A 23,071-nucleotide genomic window follows, 5' to 3' on the forward strand; every position below is an offset into this window, starting at 1 on the left:
AGGGAACTATTTGTTACTTATTTCATTAAGCTGTTGTAACTAAGGACATGATCATTGTATTGGATCTTTAAATTTTTGCGAATTTGGCCGAGCTCAGCTGGGTAAATCTGCCGCTTTGTGCCAGTGAGTGGTCTCAGCTGGTTCAGTCTGCACCTGACACCTGGGCTGAGCCCAATATGGTTTCCTTTGCATTATCTGGGGCCTTAGAGGGACATCTGGGGATTATCAACCAGCATCTTCATATGGACACTCTAGCAGGCCTGTTATGAGCTCATGTTCCAAGTCTAGGTGGAAGCTGCCATGCTCAGTTGATCCAGCACTAAACTGGCCAAGGTAGAGAAATAGGGCAGAAGGGACATCAGCTGTAGTATCTCAAAGGGACTAGCAAAGAATTTGCAGTCATGGGACTTTGGTCCTTTATGATGAACTAAGGGGAAGTCTCTGTTAAGGCCTCCGTGTTGGAGCACATTAATAAGAGGCTCTTTGAATTGTATAGACCAGTTCCAGCATTGTTAAACTGAGATTTCACATGGTAACACTGCATGCTAGTTATGCTAAGATTATATTTAGGTCTGCAGCTGCTCAGAAACTTTGCTGGATAATTTGAGAGCTCTACCCTAGTGTGCACCTAGCATATGCTCCCAACTAAAAGTACAGGTCTTTTGTTTAAAGTGCTTTTGCACAAAAATCTTAGTATCAAATGCTAGGTGCACAGAACGTAGTGTCTGTTATGCTCATGCGGAGATACTACAGGCTTTCTGGTACTCCAAGGGAGTATTAATTTGAAAAACAAGTTCACTCAAGATTAAGGGACTTACACTCTTAATCAGCAGGCGACTTAAGAGAGAAAGCAGCCAGAAAAACCCGACTTTTATTTCTTAAATACTGTGAAGGAAGAGGGGGGAAACGGTCTCCTGGTGAGAAAGGGCAACAGAGCAAAGAGCTAAGGATCATCAGCAAAGGCCCGGTGGGCATTGGGGAAGCGCTGGGGACTGTAGTTGGGGTCTTCCTGCAGTCGTTTTTGTATATCAGACCGGAGCTAGAGAAAAAAAGCAAGCAGGTTGGAGAAGCACTAGCCAAGTCCCTATGATCCCAGCAAGCATACAAGGCCATCCCTCAGAAGCTAACATTTCCCCCACCAAGCACACTGTCAAATAGCCCGGGGTGGCATCGCCAAGCCTTCCCAGATAGATGCCAAAGGGGAAAACAAGTGGTAGCCCCAGGCTGACCATTTCAAAACTGAAGGGATCCAGGGGAGAGGGACCCTAGCCCAACCCCTCCCACTAGACCATCCCTATTCTGCTTCAAGGTGGGGGCACCTGCTGCCTGTAGCTCTCCTGAACCTCTGGTGCCTCCAGGTCCCGGCTCAGGCTCTCGGGGCTCGTCAGGGGCCGAGCTCCGGCTGCCTTAGCTGCCCGGCTCACAGCCTCTGAGAGAAGCAGCTGGGGGCCCTCACCCTGCATTGTCTGGGGGATAGGGGTTGGGAGGGAAAAGAGGATCAACGTCAGATCCAGTGCCACCATCGGCTCACCCTTTCCATGAGTCAACCACTGAGTCTCCATGCTAGTGGAGAGAGGGGAAACATAGTCCAGGATGTGGTCTTTACAGCTGAAATGCCTTCCTAATTCTCTGGCTCTAGCCAAAACCGAAGTGAATGTGCTCTTCAAAACGAGAGGCAGAAGGGGTCAAGCCATATGGGATTCAGAGTTTAGGTAATCCACAAGAGGAAACCCACCTTAAAGGAAAATGGGATCTAGGCACATGAGGATTAGGCAGCTGAGGAACTAACAGGATGGCTAGCAAACACTAAGGTAAAGTCCTATATGGTTATCCAACAACCAAGAGCAAGTCCGAATCCCAGAAAAGTTGCCTCATTAAATGAGGGGAGACTGAGTAAGAAGCAGCTCCTACCAGCTCTAAATAGTCTGATTCCAGGCATGACAGGAAAACCTGGACAAAGAGAGGCTTGGGGAGGAGGAAAACAAACCTTGCGTCTCTTGGCAGGCATACCACTGAGGTAGGCATCACTCAGAGGGGGCTGCGGTTTCACCTTCCGCTGGCTCTGAATATCCTGCTGGATAATAGGGACCCATTCCTGGGGAGGAAAAGATTAGAAAGTAGTAGTGCCCATGACTTTCAGCTGCCATGACCCACTGGATCACTTCCTGACACTTACTGGGGGGACTGCAGCTGCCCAAGGTTCTGTCTCAGCTGAAGCTCCATCCTGTTCATCTCGGGAGCCCCCCTCAGGAGCAGGAGGTGGACCTCGGGACATGACCTCTTCTGCTGTTGTTCCAGGGGCTGGGGAAGCATTCTCCCGCTGGAAGGCAGGTGGCGGGAAGAGCCAGGCTTCAGAATTCTTAGCCTCCAAACCTTTCTCCCCCAGGCCTCCACTCCACATTATCTGGCCCCTCAATCACTCCCTCTGCCTAGTACCTGAGGCTCAGGGGAAGCTCTTTCTGCTCCCTGAACTTCCATTGGCTCCTCAGGAAGTGGCTGAGAAATTAAAGGAGAACAACATACTTCCTCTCAGATCTCTCCAGTTCTCTCAAGTCCCCTAACCCCATAGCCCATCAGGTCCCTTACCTGGGGGGGATCACCGACTCTGCGAACATATCTGAGAATGGCATCAGGGCCTACGGGCATGTGCTCCAGTACCACCTGAAGCCTCAGTCCCATCATAGTGGTCAGCCAGCTCACCAAGGAGGGATTCACCCCACGAGACATACGACGCTGAAGGGCAGAAAGCAGATTTAGAACACAAAACCCTCAACCACCTTTTGGAATACATCAGATCCAGAATACAGAATGTCAGTTTAGAAAAGAAAAATGACAACTGCAGAGAATGGAAACCTTAGGAAACAAAAGGCTAAGGTCCTAGGGCTGGGCGGTGCTTACAATTCGGCCATTGATAACAGCAGCAAGCTCCATCTGTTGGCCCCCCAAGCAATGCAGGTTCAGGGCCAGGCATTCAAACAGGCCTTGGTTACACAACTCCAGCAACCGGGCCCCAAATCCACTATCTGTGGGCAAAATATAAGGAGGGAATGCTGGCACATGGCAGCCCTGCATATCCAACAGGCCCCACCTGCCCCCGCCTGGCCAGCCTCTGACCTGTGCAGTGCAGCACATGAGCAGCTATGCTATTAAACTGCTCTTGGAGAAATTCCAAGTTTGTCCGGATGATGTCCACACCTGGCTGCACCTGCACCAAAGACTGAGAGACAAGACACAAAGATCCCAAAATCAGCAATCACAAGACTGGGAGCGGAGGAGGCAGCTACCTTGACCAGACCCAGGAGAGGAGGGGAATAGAGACAGGTTACTCACAAAACTCTCCCGCACATATTCTTCTAGCCCTGTGATCAATGTGTGGGTTGCCATCTGTGGGGAAACAGAACAGGTTTAGTTCAAAACCTCAGTCCTCCCAACACTTCCACCTCGACCCCAACAAGTCTAGGGCTTGTGTGGGGGCAAATGGAGCTCTACCTGGCAGAGAAGCAGTCAGAAATAAGGAATTGAATATGCAAAGGAGGAGAGCTCTGGGGCCCCTGGCCTTCATTTACCCGGATGTTACTGGGTGTGGGCTCCTGACCACCCAGGTAGTGCTGGTGGAAGAAGGATCGCAGCTGGGGCTGGAGCCGTTGTAGTGGCTGGAAATGCCCATGGAGGAGCATCACTACGTCCACCATAGAGAAGTTCTGACACAGAAGAGACAGCAGGGCCCCAAAGAATCCTGGGGGACAGGGGAAGATGTTAGCAATGGCCTTTACCACCTAGCCTGCCCACCCGCAATCATCAACCTCATCCCACCTTGGCAACACCCCTAAACCAAGGCCATCTACCTTCCTTTGGCTGCCCCTTCCTGGAGCAGACCAAAGCATCCCCTTTTGCTCACCAAGGGCCCCATCAGCTCCAGGCTCAAAGATGTTGCTGGATCCACTGAGGCGTTGTATGAAGGCAGCAATACTTTCACTGCTGCCAGCCCGAGCCCCCAAGGAGCCCAGTAGGGAGCTCAGCACACCCTGCACCACTGAAGTAAAAAACTCTGGTGACAGGCTCTCGAGACCCAGGCCTCCAGGACTCCCTGCACCACCAGAAGGGGAGCCTGGTGGGGGCATGGTCTGCTGCTCTGGGGCAGGTGGTGGGGGTGGAGGAGGTGGCGGGGGTGGAGGGGCTGTTTGTGTTGCCTGGCAAACAGAGAAGGAACAAAGAACAGAAGGTGAGGTGAGAATGCAGACAAGGAAATAATAAGGCATCAAGAGGGCACAACCAATGGTTCTGGGAAGATGCAGAGTTATATTCTGATCTTCACTGCTTGAAGCAGAAGTATGGTAGGTATCTAACAGTCAAGCAGCACAACTACCTACCTCCCCCTCTGCACAGGTTGTCAGAAAGCAGTGATACTAATTACTACACTTTTTTTTCTAAGTCTCATTTTCTTCATCTCCAAAATGAAGGGTTCACAGTCAGTGAATTCCCAGGGTCCCTTCCCCTAACATGTCACTAGGGGCTCTTAGTAGTTACATAATGGCAACAAGGTACCAGTGCCTGGGTGGGCCAGGGAACAGGAAGAATGAGGTGAATAGCATGCCAACCACTCACCTGCAAGAAGTCAGTCATGCCCTGGAGAAAGGCAGGGACACCAGGCATCGCCACAGTGATGGTGGGAGAAGCCACACCAGGCCCTCCAGCCCCTGGCCCTGCGGGCCCTAGCAGATTCCCCAGAAGCTGAGAGAACTGAAGATCAGCTGTGGAGGGTTGAGTGGGTGGAGGCTGGGCAGGCCCCCCAGGGGCAGGGCCAGCTGTGGTAGCTGTGTTGGTGGTGCCAGCACTGGCAGAAGCAGTGGCAGGGGCTGGTGGTGGAGCCATTCCTGAGGTCCCTTGAGCTGTAAGAAACCAAAAGAAGAAAGCTAGACTGAGCATGGTGGGTCTCACCTGTAATCCAACAACTTTGGGAGGCCAAGGCAGGAGGACTGCTTGAGCCCAGGAGTTCAAGACCAGTCTAGGCCACATAGCGAGACCCCATCTCTACCAAAAAAAAAGAATATTACTAGGCAAGAGCTAGTACTGCTAGCTACTCAGGAGGCTGAGGTGGGAGAATTGTTTGAGCCCAGGAGTTCAAGGTTACAGTGCACCATAACTCACTCACTGGACTGCACCACTGCACTCCAGTCTGGGTGACAGAGCAAGACCCTGTCTCCTAAAAAAAAAAAGAAGCAAGCTGAAACTTGAAGACACTACAGCAGCCCCATGCCAGGAAAGCAAGAACCAAGAATATACATTAAGAACTGAAAAGTGCTGGGTACGGTGGCTCATGCCTATAATCCCAGCACTTTAGGAGGCCGAGGCGGGTGGATCACGAGGTCAAGAGATCGAGACCATCCTGGTCAACGAGGTGAAACCCCGTCTCTACTAAAAATACAAAAATTAGCTGGGCATGGTGGTGCACGCCTGTAGTCCCGGCTACTCGGGAGGCTGAAGCAGGAGAATTGCTTGAACCGAGAAGGCGGAGCATGCGGTGAACCGACATCGTGCCATTGCACTCCAGTCTGGGTAAACAGCAGAGAAACTCCGTCTCAAAAAAAAAACCAAAAAAACTGAAAAGTGCCTGTGAGCAGACCGGGAAAGGAGTTTAAAGTCTGAATGGGGAAGGATGAAAACTTACCCACAAGGACAGGTTGCATAAGAAGCTGCCCCACAAGGCCGCTAACCATCTGGGCTAACGAGGCATTGGTACCCAGCCCAGCACCCTGCTGGAGAGAGAGCAGGGGAGGATTTCAGTCCTGCCCTTCCACGTACCACTGGAGTCTCTCCCCAGACTCTTCTGCACTAGAACTCCCCCACCCTTGCTCACCAGAGTCCCAGAGACTGGGGGCCCTCCAGGATGGGAAGGACGAGCCTGTGGAGGGGTGGGCCGGGCAATCACTACCCGGGTTGGAGCTGTTGGAAAGCCTGGCACCTGTTGTCCTGTGGGTGGCAGAAGAGAGAGACCAAAAAGGGCTGATGGCCAGGCCCTTGCCAGCCAGCCACCACCATGGACTGTGCCCCACCTCCCAGGCCTTCCCTTCCAGGTCATTACCTGCGGCCGCGGAGGCAACAGCTGCCACCATGGCCTGATGAGTGATCTGGTGGGCGACGGCGTGCATGAACTCAGGGGGCAGGGAGGGCAGCTGGATGAGGGTGGAGCCTGGGGGGCGGGTCTGATGTAACCTTGAACCTGGACCCCTTCAACCCATCCACTCAGCCCTTCCCCATCTCTACCCAGAGCTCAGCCTACTCTGATGCCCTTACTCTTACCCAGGGTTTGGCCATGACCAGGGGGTCCCAAGGAGCCAGTGGGAGCACTCGGAACACCACCAGGCTGCGTGCCAGAATCTGGGCAGAGAGACAGAAAGAGTGGCCCTGAGGTAAGTAGGGCCAAGGCCTAACTATATCCTCCTGATATCAGCCATCCTTCACCACATAGGCAGATATAATCCCCCAATCAGAAAGCCTGCCTTTCCCTCCATCTAAACAGGGAGAAGGTGCTCCCTTCACCACACAAACACATCTCCAAAGACAAAGCAACCCTTCTGACCCACCATCCACATCTGCCTACTAAAGCTTCTGCTTTGGTCCCCAGGCTACCACCAGCATGGAGCTCTTCCTTCCCCAGCTTGTTCCCTCACACCTTTGCATGAACCTCCCACATCATACAGATCCTGCTGCTCTTCACTGCCAGCAACTGATCCTAACTCACCTTGAATGTTCATGTGCATCATGACCACCGGTTCCACACTCTGGTGGGAAATCCGGATGACCCTTGGGTGGCTGGTGGCTGGTGGGGGAGCCGGCCCTGGCGGGGGAGCCCCCTCAGTTGAGGACTCAACATTGGTAGAAGACGGAGCCACAGACGAGGCCTGCCCAGGACCAGGGGGAGGTGCCTCTGCATTGGGAGTTGGGGGGGGCCGAGTCCCATTTCCTGTCATGGTCACAGTGGTTCCCACGTTGATCTGCAAAAGACAGACAGACAGGCAAAAGTGAGAAAAATACATGAGCCGAACCAAGAGCACCTCGTGATACACCTCTAAAGTATCTCCAGCCTTCATCACCATGTTTCCAAAGTCTCCTCCTTTCCTAACCTCGTTCAGGCCCAGTAGCTACTGTAGGTCACTCTACCAACACCCCTCACTCTCTCCCTCAGGCCAGACTCCCCCTAACCCACCTGTATGGGAATGGCTGCCTGCTGGAGCACCATGGGGGTGGTATAGTGAGACATAGGGCGGACCACATGCAGGTGTCGTGGGGGCGCACAGGCCAGATTGCAGCGAAGGTCAGATAGTGCCACAAAGGTGTTGCCCAGCAATCGCAGGCTCTCCCCAACCAAGTTGATCAACCGCTGATCCTCCTCCCGGCCCTCGTGCTGCACACCCCAGCCAAACACAGAAAGGCAGAAAATATATCAAGCTGGAGTCCATTTCACCAATAAAAGCAATAATGCCTTCTGAGACTACCATGTCCTCTAAAACTTTTAAGTTATACCAAATGTCTACAAATAAATTCTATCTTATTCCCATAATAAACATCCTATTAAAACACTACAATGCCTCTGAACTGTTTTATTGCAGTAATTTTTTCATATCTGAAAACCTGTATTATTTAATATTTTAAATAAGATTTTAAAAAATAAATGGCAAAGATACAAATCTATTTAAAAAAAACCACTACAATGAATCAGTAAGTCATTATCTATTGAATCTCTTTTACTTTAAGCTCTCTAAATTCATTAAGGGACACAGGACAGTGGTTACAGCAAAGATTATCACCTTCTCTGTAAGAAAGGAAAAAATCACTTACAGGTTCAGAGGGAAATCGTTTTGTTGCAACGTGTTTTATATATACACTTTTTTTTTTTTTTTAGTGATGAGGTTTCACCATGTTGGCCAGTCTGGTCTTGAATTCCTGACCTCGTGATCCACCTGCCTTGGACTCCCAAAGTGCTGGGATTACAGGTGTGCACCACCGCACCTGGCCGTCCTTTTTTTTTTTTAAGACAGGAGTCTCAACCTATGACCCAGGCTGGAGTGCAGTGGTGCAATCTCAGCTTACTACAACCTCCTCCTCCTGGGTTCAGGCGATTCTCCTGCCTCAGCCTCCCAAGTAGCTAGGATTACAGATGTACACAACCATACCTGGCTAATTTTTGTATTTTTGGTAGAGATGAGGTTTTGCCATGTTGACCAGGCTGGTCTCAAACTCCCAACCTCAGGTGATCCACCCACCTTGGCCTCCCAAAATGCTGGGATTACAGGCGTGAGCCATCATGCCTGGCCCTGATGCAATGTTTTTGGAGGGAGGGAAAGGGTTATCTGTACTTCACCTGTTCTTTTTGGGGAGTACTGGGGCTGAGGAGAAGGGGTGGGGTCATCAAAGGGCTCACATTGTTATTGTAGTCTGTGGTGGCAGCAGCACCTAGAACCTCGTAGTAGCGCTGCAAGAAGGGCTGGAGGCGGCTCTCCAGCCGCTGCAGCTCCTGGAGCACCTCGACATACTCCGCAGGGGAAGGATGGCTGTGGACAAACCCAAGGGACAGATGAGCCAAAGCTTTCCTCAGATTCCCAACCTCACAGTCAACAGGGACCACATGTACCCTCTCTCTCTCCCTTGCCTCCCAGAACGCTAGCCCAATCCTTTTCTGGACCAGCAAAGTTTGTTTTTTACTCCCATCCATGAGAGGATGGGGAGAAGAAAATTAACTGCTCCCACCCTCCCCACCACAATCCTACACCTACAATGGTGAGAAACTAACTCTAAAATAGAGAATAAGCCTATGTGAACTCAGAGAAGAGAATTCTGATCAGGCTCAGGAGATATCATTTGGATTTCCTTGCCACAGGGAGAGCAGTTCTTGTCAGCTGCCTCTCCTAGCATCATTTACTTATACTGAGATATACCCTCCTCGACTCTCAATGCTAACCCTCCAACTAAGACCTCCAAACAATCCTTTCCTTCCTTTACAATGGTTGATTTTCTTCTCCCCACACTTCACTCAGGATTCCCCACCCCCTAAAGATTCCCTCCATCTCTTACTTGGGTGCATTTGTCTCTGGGGCAGGTGTTGGGCCCGCTGGGGCTGGGCCAGAAGGGGTGAGCTCTGGGTTTTGGGCTGGGGTGTGCTCTTCCACTTCTTCTGCCTCCATGGGCTCCCGAGGAGGTGCTTCACTTTCAGCTGGTTCTGATGTTTGAGAGCTCAAGGCTACTGGCTCCGGGGTCACAGTTGGTGGCTGCGGGGGTGGCTGGCTGTGCTGCGGTTGGGAACCCCCTCGACACTGAAGGTGGGGAAGAGTCAGGATACCAAAAGGCAGGATGAGACTGCTGCAGAGGATTACTCTGCAGGAGACTGAATAGAGAAAGTGTCCTAACTAGGCTCCCTGAAGGCAGGGCTCTGCAATTGTATATCTGACTTTCTAGCAACTAGCATAAGACTAACATAAATTAGATGAATAAGCATCTGTAATTTTTTTTTTTTTTTTGAGACAGAGTCTCACTCTGTCATCCAGGCTGGAATGCAGTGGCATGATTTCAGCTCACTGCAATCTCCACCTCCCAGATTCAAGCAATCCAGGACTATAAGCACATGCAACCACAACCAGCAAATTTTTGTACTTTTAGTAGAGACAGGGTTTCGCAATGTTGGCCAGACTTGTCTGGAACTCCTGACTGCAGGTTGTCCACTTGCCATGGCCTCCCAAGGTGCTGGGATTACAGGCAGAAACCACCACGCCTGCCCATAGCATCTGTAATATTTGTCAACAGATTTCTAACAAAGAGTAGAGATTGTGGTTTCCTGACCTTCACTAGTTAAGAGTGTGGAATCCTTTTTTTTTTTTTTTTCCCTGAGATGGAGTCTCACTCTCTCACCCAGGTTCAAGTGCTATGATCTCGGCTTGCTGCAACCTCTGCTCCCGAGTTTAAGCGATTCTCCTACCTCAGCCTCCCAAGTAACTGAGACCACAGGCATGCAGCACATGCCACCACACCCAGCTAATTTTTGTATTTTTAGTAGAGATGGGGTTTCACCATATTGGCCAGGCTGGTCTCACTGACCTCCGCCTGCCTTGACCTCCCAAAGTGCTGGGATTACAGGCTTGAGCCCCCACGCCAGGCCAAATGTGGAATCCTTTAATTGAAAAGAGATCCCAGCCAGGCGCGGTGGCTCATGCCTATAATCCCAGCACTTTAGGAGGCCGAGGCGGGTGGATCACAAGGTCAAGAGATCAAGACCATCCTGGTCAACAAGGTGAAACCCCGTCTCTACTAAAAATACAAAAATTAGCTGGGCATGGTGGTGCACGCCTGTAGTCCCAGCTACTCGGGAGGCTGAGGCAGGAGAATTGCTTGAACCCAGGAGGCAGGGGTTGCAGTGAGCCAAGATCGTGCCATTGCACTCCAGTCTGGGTAACAACAGCGAAACTCCGTCTGAAAAAAAAAAAGAGATCCCATGAGACAAATCTGAAACAAACTCCCCAGATACCAGGCACCAGGCACCAAGAGGACTGGTAGAAATGAGAGCAGCTCACAAAGATACGTTTTTCTGTCCAAAAGAATGAATACTGCAAAGAAGTCTAGATTACGAAGGCCAAACCCTGTGAATGTGGCCAGTTATGCCCCAACCCCCAGGCTGAGAGAAAAGGGGGAAGGTGGGGAGAGACTCTAGCCAGCCTTGCCCACTTACCTCCATCCGGGATAGTAAGGTCTGTATATCCCTGATCATGTGCTGAGCCATCACCAGCCGTACCCGGGGCTCACTCTACAATGAGAGAAGAGTGATCAGGGTAGGTTACAGATGAAGCCATGAATTCTACCACCTACTAAATCAGGTCCCAGCCATCTTTCAACCAGGTCTACCCCACCTCCCAGCCTCCTTCTCCCAGATCCCCTTCCCTGACCCTCCAAGGCCCCTCAATACCTGAATCGGGGCCTGTTCCATGTTGATGTGAACATCCACAGCAGAGCCGTCACTCTGGGGAAAGGGTAAGGGAAGTTGTTCTGGGAGAAGCCAATACTAAGGCCTCCACTCTTCCGATTCATTCCCTGGAGCCCCGCTCTCTTTTCTCCTTAAACACTGACACCAATAGCATACCACAGGGCCCCCTGAACCCAACCTAAAGATGGAAGCATCTATCTTATTAATACCCTGCTGCTACCACAACCAAAGCTACCCACAAAGACCCTCCCCTGTGGAACATAAGCTTACAGGAAGATTGAAGGTTCCAACCATGACATAGCTGTTGGCATTCCGGTCATGAACAGAGGCCCCAGGCCCCCGAGTACCAGGCGGGGGTCCCCCACCATGAGTGGCTGAGGCAGACCCCGTCCCAGAAGATGCCCCAGAAGGGAGCTGAGTCTGAGGAGGAGCCCGTTCCACCAGGTGGATAACCTTTCCCCCAACATCTGCAGAAAAATAGACACACACCAAAACATAGTATGAACAGGTAAACCCGTGGCCTCAACTCAACACTCCAGATAGCAGTCTCAACGTCTCAACTGCCTCCCCAGTCGCCTTACTATATTCCTGGAGCTTCTTATCATCTTGCAGAACTCGTCCCTGGTAAATGAGCCGTTGTTTTTCAGATGGGATGCTGACAGAGGCAGCAATGTGCTCCTTAAACTCTTTCACATTCATCTGCAAGGAAGAGAAGGTATGCACAGGAATGGAAAGAATAGAGGAAAGAGGAAGAACAGAGACGGACAACTGACAGAATCACCACCCATTTGTCTTGACTGTGAGGTAATCACCGTGCAAACCCTTAAACTGAAGTAACAGCTGTCAAAATATAGACAATAAACTTGGCTGGGTGCAGTGGCTCACACCTGTATTCCCAACACTTTGAGAAGCCAAGGTCAGGCAGATCACCTGAGGTCAGGAGTTCCAGACCAGCCTAACATGATGAAATCCTGTCTCTACTAAAAATACAAAAATAATTAGCTAGGTGTGGTAGTGGGCACCTGTAATCCCAGCTACTAGGGAGGCTGAGGCAAGAGAATCATTTTAACCAGGGAGGCAGAGGTTGCTGAGATTGTGCCATTGTACTCCAGCCCAGGCAACAGAGTGAGACTCCATCTCAAAAAATTAAATAAATAAATTTAATGAAGCTCAGGTTATATATAGGTCCATGAAAAATAACATGGATGAGAAACAAAACAAAAAAAACATCTGGACATTACATTCTCTGCCTGGCTCCCACGGGAATGTGTGTCTGAAACATCAGTGACCCCTTTCCAAACACAAAATGATACCAGGAGTTTATTTATCAGACTCTCCTATAATTCCCAAGATTAAAAAATGGCAAAGAAGATGGGGTCTGGAATCAGGTTAATGAAGAAAAACTGGCCAGGCACGATGGCTCAAGCCTGAAATCCCAGCACTTTGGGAGGCCAAGGCGGGTGGATCACGAGGTCAAGAGATCGAGACTCTCCTGGTCAAATTAGTGAAACCCCGTCTCTACTAAAGATACAAAAAATTGGCCGGGCGCGGTGGCTCAAGCCTGTAATCCCAGCACTTTGGAAGGCCGAGGCGGGTGGATCACGAGGTCAACAGATTGAGACCATCCTGGTCAACATGGTGAAACCCCGTCTCTACTAAAAATTACAAAAAAATTAGCCGGGCACAGTGGCGCATGCCTGTAATCCCAGCTACTCAGGAGGCTGAGGCAGGAGAATTGCCTGAACCCAGGGGGCGGAGGTTGCAGTGAGCCAAGATCGCACCATTGCACTCCAGCCTGGGTAACAAGAGCGAAACTCCGTCTCAAAAAAAAAAAAAAAAAAAAAAAGATACAAAAAGTAGCTGGACATGGTGGCACATGCCTGTAATCCCAGCTACTCAGGAGGCTGAGGCAGGAGAATTGCCTGAACCCAGGAGGCGGAGGTTGTGGTGAGCCGAGATCGCGCCATTGCACTCTATCCTGGGTAACAAGAGCGAAACTCCGTCTCAAAAAACAAAAACAAAAACAAAAAAAAAAAAAAGAAGAAAAACTAAGAAAGTAGCAAAAAAGGACCTGGCGCATCACACCTGTAACTCCAGCACTTGGGGAGGCCAAGGCAGGTTCGTCACCTGAGGTCAGGAGCTCGACACCAGCCTGGCCAACATGATAAAACTCTGTCTCTACTAAAAATAAAAAAATTAGCTGGCCGGGCGCGGTGGCTCAAGCCTGTAATCCCAGCACTTTGGAAGGCCGAGGCAGGTGGATCACGAGGTCAAGAGATCGAGACCATCCTGGTCAACATGGTGAAACCCCATCTCTACTAAAAACTACAAAAAATTAGCTGAGCACAGTGGCGTGTGCCTGTAATCCCACCTACTCAGGAGGCTGAGGCAGGAGAATTGCCTGAACCCAGGAGGCGGAGGTTGTGGTGAGCCGAGATTGCGCCATTGCACTCCAGCCTGGGTAACAAGAGCGAAACTGTCTCAAAAAAAAAAAAAAAAAAAAAAAAATTAGCCATGCGTGGTGGCAAGCGTCTGTAATCCCATCTACTTGGGAAGCTGAGGCAAGAGAATGGCTTGAACCCAAAAGGCGAAGGATGCAGTGAGCTGAGATCACACCACTGCCCTCCAGCCTGGGCAACAAGAGCAAAACTCCATCTTAAAAAAAAAAAAAAAAGTAGCGATAAAAACAAAAACGTTTTTCCTAACTAGAGACTTACTCTTGATAAAGTGTTTACACGCATCTAATTACAACTCTATATATGGCTTTCTTATATCCAGCTAATACCATGTTTTAGAAAACCACGGACCAACTCACATGCAATTCGTCTCTATTACAGGAATAAAGATATAGATAGCTGTGTCCAAGGCTTTAAGCTCAAAAGACTCAAGCTATGCCACAAAAATTAGTAATTTCCCTCAACAGTCTATCAAGGCTCAATCTCCATTATGAGTTCTGATTTCTATCCTTTAAAAACACAGCACAGACCTGACCATTTTCTATCAATAAGATACACTTGCTTAGGGTCCCTGCGCTGTTTCCCTTCCCAAAGGCCAGAGCCATGTCTGTCCCTTTGGGGTGGATGATGACACACAGATTCTTCCTCACTCTGTTTCCCTCTGCATTAAGTTCTATCCATGTGGAGGACAGAACAAAATCAGCCTCACTCACAAAACATCAGAAAACGTTCCACTGGAATACAAACAAAGGAATCAATGAAAAGAAAATCTGAGATCAGGTGTGGTGGCTCATGCCTATAATCCCAGAACTTTGGGAGGCCTAGGTGGGCAGATCACCTGAGGTCAGGAGTTTGAGATCAGCCTGGCCAACATGGTGAAACCCCATATCTACTAAAAATACAAAAATTAGCTAGGTGTAGTGGCTGTAATTCCAGCTACTTGGGAGGTAGAGGCAGAAGAAACACTTGAACCTGGGAAGTGGAGGATGCAGTGAGCTGAGATCACGCCACTACACTCCAGCCTGGGAGACAAAGCAAGACTCCATGTCAAAAAAAAAAAAAAAAAAGGCAGGGCATGGTGGCTCACACCTGTAATCCTAGCACTCTGGGAGGCCGAGGTGGGTGGATCACCTGAGGTAAGGAGTTCAAGACCAGCCTGACCATCATGGTGAAACCCCATCTTTAAATAAATAAATAAAAATTAAAAAAAAAAAGGGCCAGGTGCCATGGCTCACACCTGTAATCCCAGCAATTTGGGAGAGTGAGGCAGGCCAATCACAAGGTCAGGAGTTCCACATCAGCTTGACCAATATGGTGAAACCCGTCTCTACTAAAAATACAAAAATTGGCTGATGGCAGGTGCCTATAGTCCCAGCTACTTGGGAAACTGAGGCAGAAGAATCACTTGAACCAGGGAGGCGGAGGTTGCAGTGAGCCTAGATGGCGCCACTGCACTCCCGCCTGGGGGACAGAGGGAGACTCCAACTCCAAAAAAAAAAAAAGAAAGAAAGAATAAAGAAAATCTGATGACCACAAAATCAGGCTAAGAGGCTTAAAAGAGGAAAATCTAAATGTGTCTTCCAGAACTTCTAAGGTGTCTCACCTGGGACCCCACAATAAAGGTCCGAGTTTGAGAGTCCAGGGTCTTCACCAGCACCTCCAAACTGTCAGGCTCCTCCACAGCCGTACTGGTACTATCATTAGGCTCCATGGCCGACAGCTCTCTAAAGAAGAATGAAGAAGAAAGGCCCGTTGTCTCCCAGAGCAGCGTGTACCCGGAAGCCTCCCTAGCATTAATCCCTGCCCCAATACCTAAAAAGTTTCTCCTGTACAAACACACACATTCACACTTGCCCCCATCACCCTTGTAATTCCGGGGCACAGGGAGAGAAACACAAAGGGCAGGAGATCGACGGCATAGGAGCTGGAGGACAAGAGGTGGGAGGGGCTCCACGATGCCAATCACAATAAGGGGGGAGCCAGTCAGATTAGGAAAAAAGCACGAGACCAGAGACCAGTGTCATCACCGGTCACGACGGGACAAACGCCCCAGAGGTCACAAAATCCTGGGACAAGGCGAAAGCGGGGGTCGCGCCACACACTGCGGAGAAAGTGGTTTCGCGCACGCGCGCCACGCCCGTCGAACCCTAACTCACTAGACCCAAAACGGCACTCACGGGGCGCCGTACGAGCTAGCTGACTGCCCTCGTCTACTGCCTTCCCACGGTGTTCCAGCAGAACCGCACAACTAACCTACGGCCAACCACAACCACACACACACACATACACACACACCCAACGACCCCGCGGCTCCGCCCCCGACTTCCCCACGGACCGTCACTTCCGGTCTCCCCCAACCTGCCACCGACGGCCACTTCCGTTTCCACGATAGTATTTGGGGATCTCAAGGCGATACTTCCGGCTCCCCCCAGGTCCCCAAGCTTTACTTTTGTGGGGCACGACGAGAAAGTCCACAGCCCCAGTGAGTTTCTGAGGGCGAGTCGGGCCGGGGCCGGCCTAGGTGGGAGGGAGCCGAGGACCCCGAGGAGCCGCCGCCGCCGTCGCCCAGGGGACCGTACTACGCCTGCGTGCGTTGCACTACGTATGCGTACACACTGAAGCACCGCTCCACCCCCCTCTGTCGGCTCTCGCTTCTCCTATGCGAGCTCTTGAGCGCTGGAAGATTGAGGTGGCTACTGTAAATGCCTGAAAAACAATCGCCAGATGGGAGTCCACCACTGCTTCGAGAGGGGCTATGGACGGTCGCATGGACCTTGGATTTGGAGATGGAGGATTATGCCACATTAATCTATGTTTAAATTTTGGCAGGCTGAGAATTTCAGGCGGCACTGTCCTAGCCAGCTAAAACTCTTCCCGACCCTATCGCCCTCGCTGCGCCCTTCTTTCTCCGCCACCGGAAGTTACTTTCAGTAGGCATTTGGGGGCGGCAAGGATGTATTTGGGTTTTGGTTGGTTGTTTGGGCTAGATATCGGTTCTGCCGGGTGGGCGTTTTGCGGGCTGTGGGTGTCACGTTCGTCGGCGGTGTGCGGCCAAGGGGACATGACACGTTTTAGGAAAACTAAGCATGCTACTAACTCGCAGGACTTTTTTCAAGAAATGAGGCGCCTCCGAGTTTGAGAATTGGGAGCAAATGGAGTCCGAGTGGACCAAAAGACAAGACCCTGACGGTGGGGAATTGAAAGGCCGGCCAACGTGCTTCCGAAGGCTGGGGTGGAGGCATTACCGCCTCTCCGTGCCCTCTTCTTTTAAGCTTTCCTAAGAAAAGGGCCTCGGCCTCGCGAAACTGCGAGTCTTCCAGAAAGCACATCGTTGCTGGGGTGCCCAGCCTTTCTGGGATTCATAGTTTATACCCAGGTTCTGGTTATATTTTAGTTAAGAGTTCTAATAAGCAGCTGTTTTAATGAGCACTTCTGCCAGCCCACATACTAAGGGTTTTGTGTATTGTCTTATCTTAACCAGCCTTTTAACATAAGCGTTTTAACATTTTATAGGTGAGTACACTTAGACGAACTAAGTGGGAGAACTGACAAATCTAGGCCTACAGGAGTCCAGATCGAGCACTTGTACTTTACTGCCCCAATAAAGAATTGTTGTTGTATTTTAGCTTCTTTTTTTTTTTTTTTTTTTGAGACAGAGTTTAGCTCTTGTCCAGGCTGGAGTGAAATGGCGCAATCTCGGCTCACCGCAACCTCCGCCTCCTGGGTTCAGGCAATTCTGTCTCAGCCTCCCGAGTAGCTGGGATTACAGGCATGCGCTACCATGCCCAGCTAAATTTTTTTTTTTTTTTTTTTTTTTTTTTTTTTATTTTTAGTAGAGACGGGGTTTCACCATGTTGACCAGGATGGTCTCAATCTCTTGACCTCGTGATCCACCCGCCTTGGCCTCCCAAAGTGCTGGGATTACAGGCTTGAGCCACCGCACCTGGCCTACATTTTATTTATTATGTACACACATTTTTTTTTTTTTTTTTTTTTTTTGGAGACAGTCTTGCTGTGTCGCCCAGGCTGAAGTGCAGTGGCGTGGTCTTGGCTCACTGCAGCCTCCGCCTCCTAGTTGCGGTCTTGGCTCACTGCAGCCTCCGCCTCCTAGTTTCAAGCTATTCTCCTGCCTCAGCCTCCCGAGTAACTGTGACTATAGGCGCCTGCCACCACGCCCAGCTAATATTTGTATTTTTAGTAGAGACGGTTTCACCATGTTGACCAGGATGGTCTTGATCTCCTGACTTCATGATCTGCCCGCCTTGGCCTCCCAAAGTGCTGGAATTACAGGCGTCAGCCACCACATCCAGCCTATTTTATTTTTTTAGAGAGGGTCTGGCTTTGTCTCCCAGACTGGAGTACAGTGGCACAATCACAGCTCACTGCAGCCTCTGCCTCCCGAGCCCAACCAATCCTCCCACTTCAGTCTCCCAACTAGTAGAGACCACAGATGCATGCCACCACACCCTGCTAATTTTATTTTTCTGGAGATAGAATCTCGCTGTGTTGCCCAGCCTGGTCTTGAACGCTTGGCCTCAAGCAATTCTCCCACCTTGACTTCCCACAGTGCTGGGATTATAGGTATGAACTGCCGTGCCTAGCCACATTTTAGCTTTTTATTATAAAAATTTTCAAACATAGGTGGGGCGCAGTGGCTCACACCTATAATTCCAGCACTTTGGGAGGCCGAGGCGGGTGGATCACGAGGTCAAGAGATCGAGACCATCCTGGTCAACAAGGTGAAACCCCGTCTCTACTAAAAATACAAACATTAGCTCGGCATGGTGGTGTGCGCCTGGAGTCCCAGCTATTCAGGAAGCTGAGTCAGGAGAATTGCTTGAACCCAGGAGGCGGAGGTTTCAGTGAGCCGAGATCGTGCCGTTGCACTCCAGTCTGGGCACTCCAGTCTGGGTGAAACTCCGTCTCAAAAAAAAAAATTTTTTTTTCAAACATTACACCAAAATAAAATAGTATGATGAACTGTAATATACTGGTCACCCAAAAAAATTTTTTTTCCAAATTTTGTTTTTAACAAAAACACAAGCCTCATCCCTTAGGGCAAATTTTTTGTGGCAGCCCATGGGATATAAATAATCTATCAAGCTAGGCATGGTGGCTCATGCCTGTAATCCCAACTTTAGGAGGCTGAGGTGGGCTGATTGCTTGAGCTCAGAAGTTTAATACCAGCCTGTACAATATGGTGAAACCTTGTCTCTACAAAAAATTAGACAGATGTGATGGTGTGTGCCCATAGTTCCTACTCCAGAATCATCTGAACCTGGGAAGTCAAGGTCGTAGTGAGCGGTAATCATACCTGGGCAACAGAGTGAGACACTGTCTTAAAAATAAATAAGTAGGGCCTGGCACGGTGGCTCACGTCTATAATCCCAGCACTTTGGGAGGCCGAGGTGGGTGGATCACTAGGTCAAGAGATTGAGACCATCTTGGTCAACATGGTGAAACCCCCATCTCTACTAAAAATACAAAACTTGGCTGGGCATGGTGGCGCAACCCGTAGTCCCAGCTATTCGGGAGGCTGAGGTAGGAGAATTGCTTGAACCCGGGAGGCAGAGGTTGCGGTGAGCCGAGATCGCACCATTGCACTCCAGCCTGGGTAATAAGAGTGAAACTCCACGTCAAAAAAATAAAGAAGTAGGGCTGGTCCGATGGTAGTGGGTATCAGAACTTATTACCAGTGTCACTAAAGTTGGTGTACAGCCCCCACCCCCAACTGCTAAATTTGACTGGCTAAAAAAATAAGTAGGCTGGGTGCAGTGGCTTACACCTATAATCCCAGCACTTTGGGAAGTTGAGGCAGGCAGATCATGAGGTCAGGAGTTTGAGACCAGTCTGGCCAACATGATGAAACCTCATCTCTACTAAAAATACAAAAAAGCCTGGCATGGTGGCAGGTGCCAGTAATGCCAGGTACTCAGGAGGCTGAGGCAGAGAACTGCTCGAACCCAGGAGGTGGAGGTTGCGGTGAGCCAAGATTGCGCCACTGCACTCCAGCCTGGGCAACAGATCGAGACTCTGTCTCAAATAAATAAATAAATACATAATTATCAAGGAAGCCCCACATCTCAGAGCATTAGCTGTTCCAGTCACTTGGTGCTGTCGAATGACAGCCTGTTTGGCAATTCTTACCATCTATTATTTGAGAACTTACTACCCACCAGAAACTAAAGTGCTTAGCAAACATTACTATTAATTGTAGCAAATACATACTTTGGACTTACCATGCGCAGTCTTTGCTAAGGGCTTTATGGGCATTATTTCATTTAATCCTATGAGATTGAAGATTTGCCAATTTTACAGATGAAAAAACAGACATAGTAGTTAGGGGTTGGTGGGTTTTTTTGGTTTGTTTGTTTTTTGTTTTTTGTTTGGAGACAGAGTCTCACTGTGTCGCCCAAGCTGGAGTGCAATGGCATGATCAGGGCTCACTACAGCCTCCACATCCTGGGCTCAAGCAATCATCTCACCTCAGCTTCCCTAGTAGCTGGGACTACAGGCGTGTGCCACAACATCCAGCTAATTTTTTGTAGAGACAGAGTTTTGCAATGTAGCCCAGGCTAGTCTCGAACTCCTAGGCTCAAGTGATCAGCCCACCTTGGCCTCTCAAAGTGCTGAGATTACAGGCATGAGCTACCATGCCCCACCTGTAGTTAGGGTTTGGACATGTTCTGCCTGACACCAACATCTATCCTCTTTAATAGACAGATTATGTAGTCTCTTTGTAGTAATAAATGTTGAGTGAATGAACATATTTGTGTCAGTGAACATTGCCAGGGTATACATATTTTTCCAATTATAAACTAGAGAGCAATCCACTGTGCCCCAGCATCTGCATCATAGCTGCTCAAAAGCACTTAATCGGGTTGTATTGCACTGGTTTGTCTACACAGCCAGTTTTTCCTATACTGACTTATGTCCCTGGGGATTAGCCAGTTCTTGGGAAACACCTGGAACTCAAAAACAGTTTGCTAAGTGAATGAATGAGAGGCCCAATCAAACTACTTCTCTTCAGCGCCATACAGTGCAGCTCACATACAGGCTCACATACGAGTTCAAAGACCACAGGCTTCTACCTGGACAGCTCAGCTCTCCTCATAACTCCTGAGAAACCCTAGACATGCCAGGGTGTCCTGTTGAGTGATTGCATCCAGAAGAGGGGGAGGATGTCCCAAACACTAAGTAATCCAGGTTTGGGTTGGAAAACAAGGTTGAAGTTATTCATTAGCAGGTGAAAGGGTCAAGGGTCGAGTGCAAGGGAAAAGCAGAGTGTAGTGAGCAGCCAGTAGGGGAGAGGGCAGTTAAGGCACACAGAGCACCAGCTCGCTCCTGCCTGAAGATGTTCTACCAAATTTGGGTAGCTCTGCTCTACCTCTATGGTATTATCCTTAACTCCATCTACCAGTGCCCTGAGCACAGTCAACTGACAACTCTGGGCGTGGATGGGAAGGAGGTATGGACTGAGACTGGGGGAAGCCCATGGTGGAAGCTCTGAGGGACTTGGGTGGATGGCCTAGGATGACTGGAAGCCATCCTGGGAAAGGTAGGGAGGAAGCGGGTGTGAGTGTTGTGATAATGAAAGCAAGAAGAAAAATATCAGTACTGTGGCCATCAATGCAGAGGCATGGTTGGGGTGGTTACCCAGGTTGAAGAGGGGCAAAGAGAAAAAGTCATTTCATGACTTTGTCATGGATCCAATCCCAGTTGGAAAGAGGAAGGCAGCCAACACCTCTACTCCTAAGTCTTGCTGTCCTGACTGATGAAGAGGTTGGACCTGTCCTGTGCTGGAACTCACCCTCTTTCACTCCCCTCATTGTCTCTCCAGCTCCCAGAGGTCCACCTGGGCCAGTGGTACTTTATTGCAGGGGCAGCTCCCACCAAGAAGGAGTTGGCAACTTTTGACCCTGTGGACAACATTGTCTTCAACATGGCTGCTGGCTCTGCCCCAATGCAGCTCCACCTTCGTGCTACCATCCGCATGTAAGTGGTGAGGATGCAGAAGCATCAGTGGGTTCAGTTTTCTGTCCGAAAGTGTGACAACCCACCCACCAAGAGCTGGGCTCTTAGCTGATATATCCATTATTCTTGACCCATGGAATTCAATGGCTGTATTAATTGTCCTCTGGAGAGAGATGGGCCTAACCAATGCTTAGTAGCTTGAAACCCAAGGAGAGCTTGGCTTCAATAAAGAATAAGATGGAGTAAATAGAAGCTGGTACACTGTAGTTGGGGTGATGCTCATTCTTTCCTCCTTGCCACCATGACCTCTGCAGGAAAGATGGGCACTGTGTGCCCCGGAAATGGATCTACCACCTGACTGAAGGGAACACATATCTCAGAACTGAAGGTTGGTTCTTCCCAGCCCTCACCCTTTTCGTGTACCCTGAGCTTGGTTCTGCACCTCTGTTCTCATGCTTCTCCGAACCTACCTTGACAGGCCGCCCTGACATGAAGACTGAGCTCTTCTCCAGCTCGTGCCCAGGTGGAATCATGCTGAACGAGACAGGCCAGGGTTACCAGCGCTTTCTCCTCTACAGTGAGTGGGGATGCAAAGCAGGAAGGTTTGGAGGGAAACAAGGGAGGGCAGAGAGCTCCTCACTCTGGGACCTATGACATCCTCCCAGGAAGAGCTAGGTGCTTCCAGGGGTTTTGATTGGCCTGGCCCCATCTTGCCCTTCCAGATCGCTCACCATATCCTCCCAAAAAGTGTGTGGAGGAATTCAAGTCCCTAACTTCCTGCCTGGACTCCAAAGCCTTCTTACTGACTCCCAGGAATCAAGGTAAGGGGTTAAAATCTCACAGAAGAGGCTTAGGACCCACCAAGACTTCTGGGGTTACAGGGTGAAAGAGGCTTGTGTAATGTCACTAGAGGCATGTGGCTAAGAGTTGTGATGTCACCTGAGGGAACCAGGATGGGTTCTGAACTACTTAAAAGAGAGGTTTGCCAGGCACAGTGGCTCATGCCTGTAATCCCAGCACTTTGGGAGGTTGAGGCAGGCAGATCACGAGGTCAAGAGATCGAGACCATCCTAGCCAACATGGTGAATCCCCATCTCTACTAAAAATACAAAAGTTAGCTGGGTGTGGTGGTGTGCACCTACAGTTCCAGCTACTCCAGAGGCTGAGACAGAAGAATTGCTTGAACCCTGAAGGCAGAGGTTGCAGTGAGCTGAGATTGCGCCACTGCACTCCAGCCTGGCGACAGAGCAAGACTCTGTCTCAAAGAAAAAAAAAAGAGGTTTCTGAATTTGTACGACATAAAGAGGGCAGAGGGTCAGACATGGAGGGAAAAGGGCCTTAGAGACTCCTTTGACACAGGGAATGAAAGAACACATCCCCCTCCCCCACCCCATTACTATCAACTTTGCTTTTCTCCCTGGACTTCTGTCCTCTTCTTTTCTCCCTCTTCCCATCACAGAGCCCTGTGAGCTGTCCAATAACTGATCTGTAACTTCATCTAAGTCCCCAGACGGGTACAGTGGCAGCTGAGTTGTTAGAGGGAGAAGCTGGAGACTTCCAACTCCCATTTAAGATAATAAAGATGATTTTTTAATCCTCATTCTGGGGTTTGTCTCCAGACGTCATTCCCACTCTTCCCATTTCAACACTCCCCCTGGATCCTCTACCACCT

The 23,071-nt window shown here is 49.8% G+C and overlaps 2 protein-coding genes across 52 annotated transcripts; one reads left to right on the forward strand and one right to left on the reverse strand.

Annotated features, from left to right (window-relative positions):
• Positions 1 to 853: 853 nt before the first annotated feature.
• On the reverse strand, positions 854 to 16,011 carry BAG6 (BAG cochaperone 6). 50 transcript variants are annotated; one of them, XM_054253789.2, is made up of 26 exons: positions 15,873 to 16,011; positions 15,029 to 15,149; positions 11,551 to 11,668; positions 11,240 to 11,436; positions 10,952 to 11,005; positions 10,718 to 10,792; positions 9,073 to 9,311; positions 8,423 to 8,552; positions 7,208 to 7,405; positions 6,743 to 6,995; positions 6,301 to 6,378; positions 6,083 to 6,190; positions 5,858 to 5,970; positions 5,669 to 5,753; positions 4,606 to 4,889; positions 3,899 to 4,190; positions 3,567 to 3,736; positions 3,331 to 3,384; positions 3,115 to 3,217; positions 2,899 to 3,023; positions 2,587 to 2,733; positions 2,437 to 2,496; positions 2,177 to 2,320; positions 1,988 to 2,095; positions 1,320 to 1,466; positions 854 to 1,039 (listed from the first exon to the last, which is right to left on the reverse strand). In XM_054253789.2, exons 2-26 carry the CDS (start codon positions 15,134 to 15,136, stop codon positions 944 to 946), a joined length of 3,486 nt encoding a protein of 1,161 aa, XP_054109764.1. In that variant the 5' UTR covers positions 15,137 to 15,149; positions 15,873 to 16,011; the 3' UTR covers positions 854 to 943. The 50 variants fall into 50 exon arrangements, with proteins under 50 accessions (XP_054109764.1, XP_035151087.1, XP_054109763.1 ...); XM_035295196.3 differs by having other exon boundaries at positions 5,669 to 5,756; XM_054253788.2 differs by having other exon boundaries at positions 15,784 to 16,011.
• Positions 16,012 to 16,295: 284 nt separating this feature from the next.
• APOM (apolipoprotein M) lies at positions 16,296 to 22,999 on the forward strand. Of its 2 annotated transcripts, none has more exons than XM_008994147.5 (6): positions 16,296 to 16,355; positions 21,266 to 21,420; positions 21,714 to 21,787; positions 21,878 to 21,976; positions 22,122 to 22,220; positions 22,859 to 22,999. In XM_008994147.5, the coding sequence occupies exons 2-6, from the start codon at positions 21,368 to 21,370 to the stop codon at positions 22,882 to 22,884; spliced, it is 351 nt and encodes a 116-aa protein (XP_008992395.1). In that variant the 5' UTR covers positions 16,296 to 16,355; positions 21,266 to 21,367; the 3' UTR covers positions 22,885 to 22,999. The 2 variants fall into 2 exon arrangements, with proteins under 2 accessions (XP_008992395.1, XP_002746390.1); XM_002746344.4 differs by lacking the exon at positions 16,296 to 16,355 and adding an exon at positions 20,728 to 20,893.
• Positions 23,000 to 23,071: the final 72 nt, after the last annotated feature.

The sequence above is a fragment of the Callithrix jacchus genome, chromosome 4, assembly GCF_049354715.1.
Source record: "Callithrix jacchus isolate 240 chromosome 4, calJac240_pri, whole genome shotgun sequence".
NCBI lineage: Eukaryota > Metazoa > Chordata > Mammalia > Primates > Cebidae > Callithrix > Callithrix jacchus.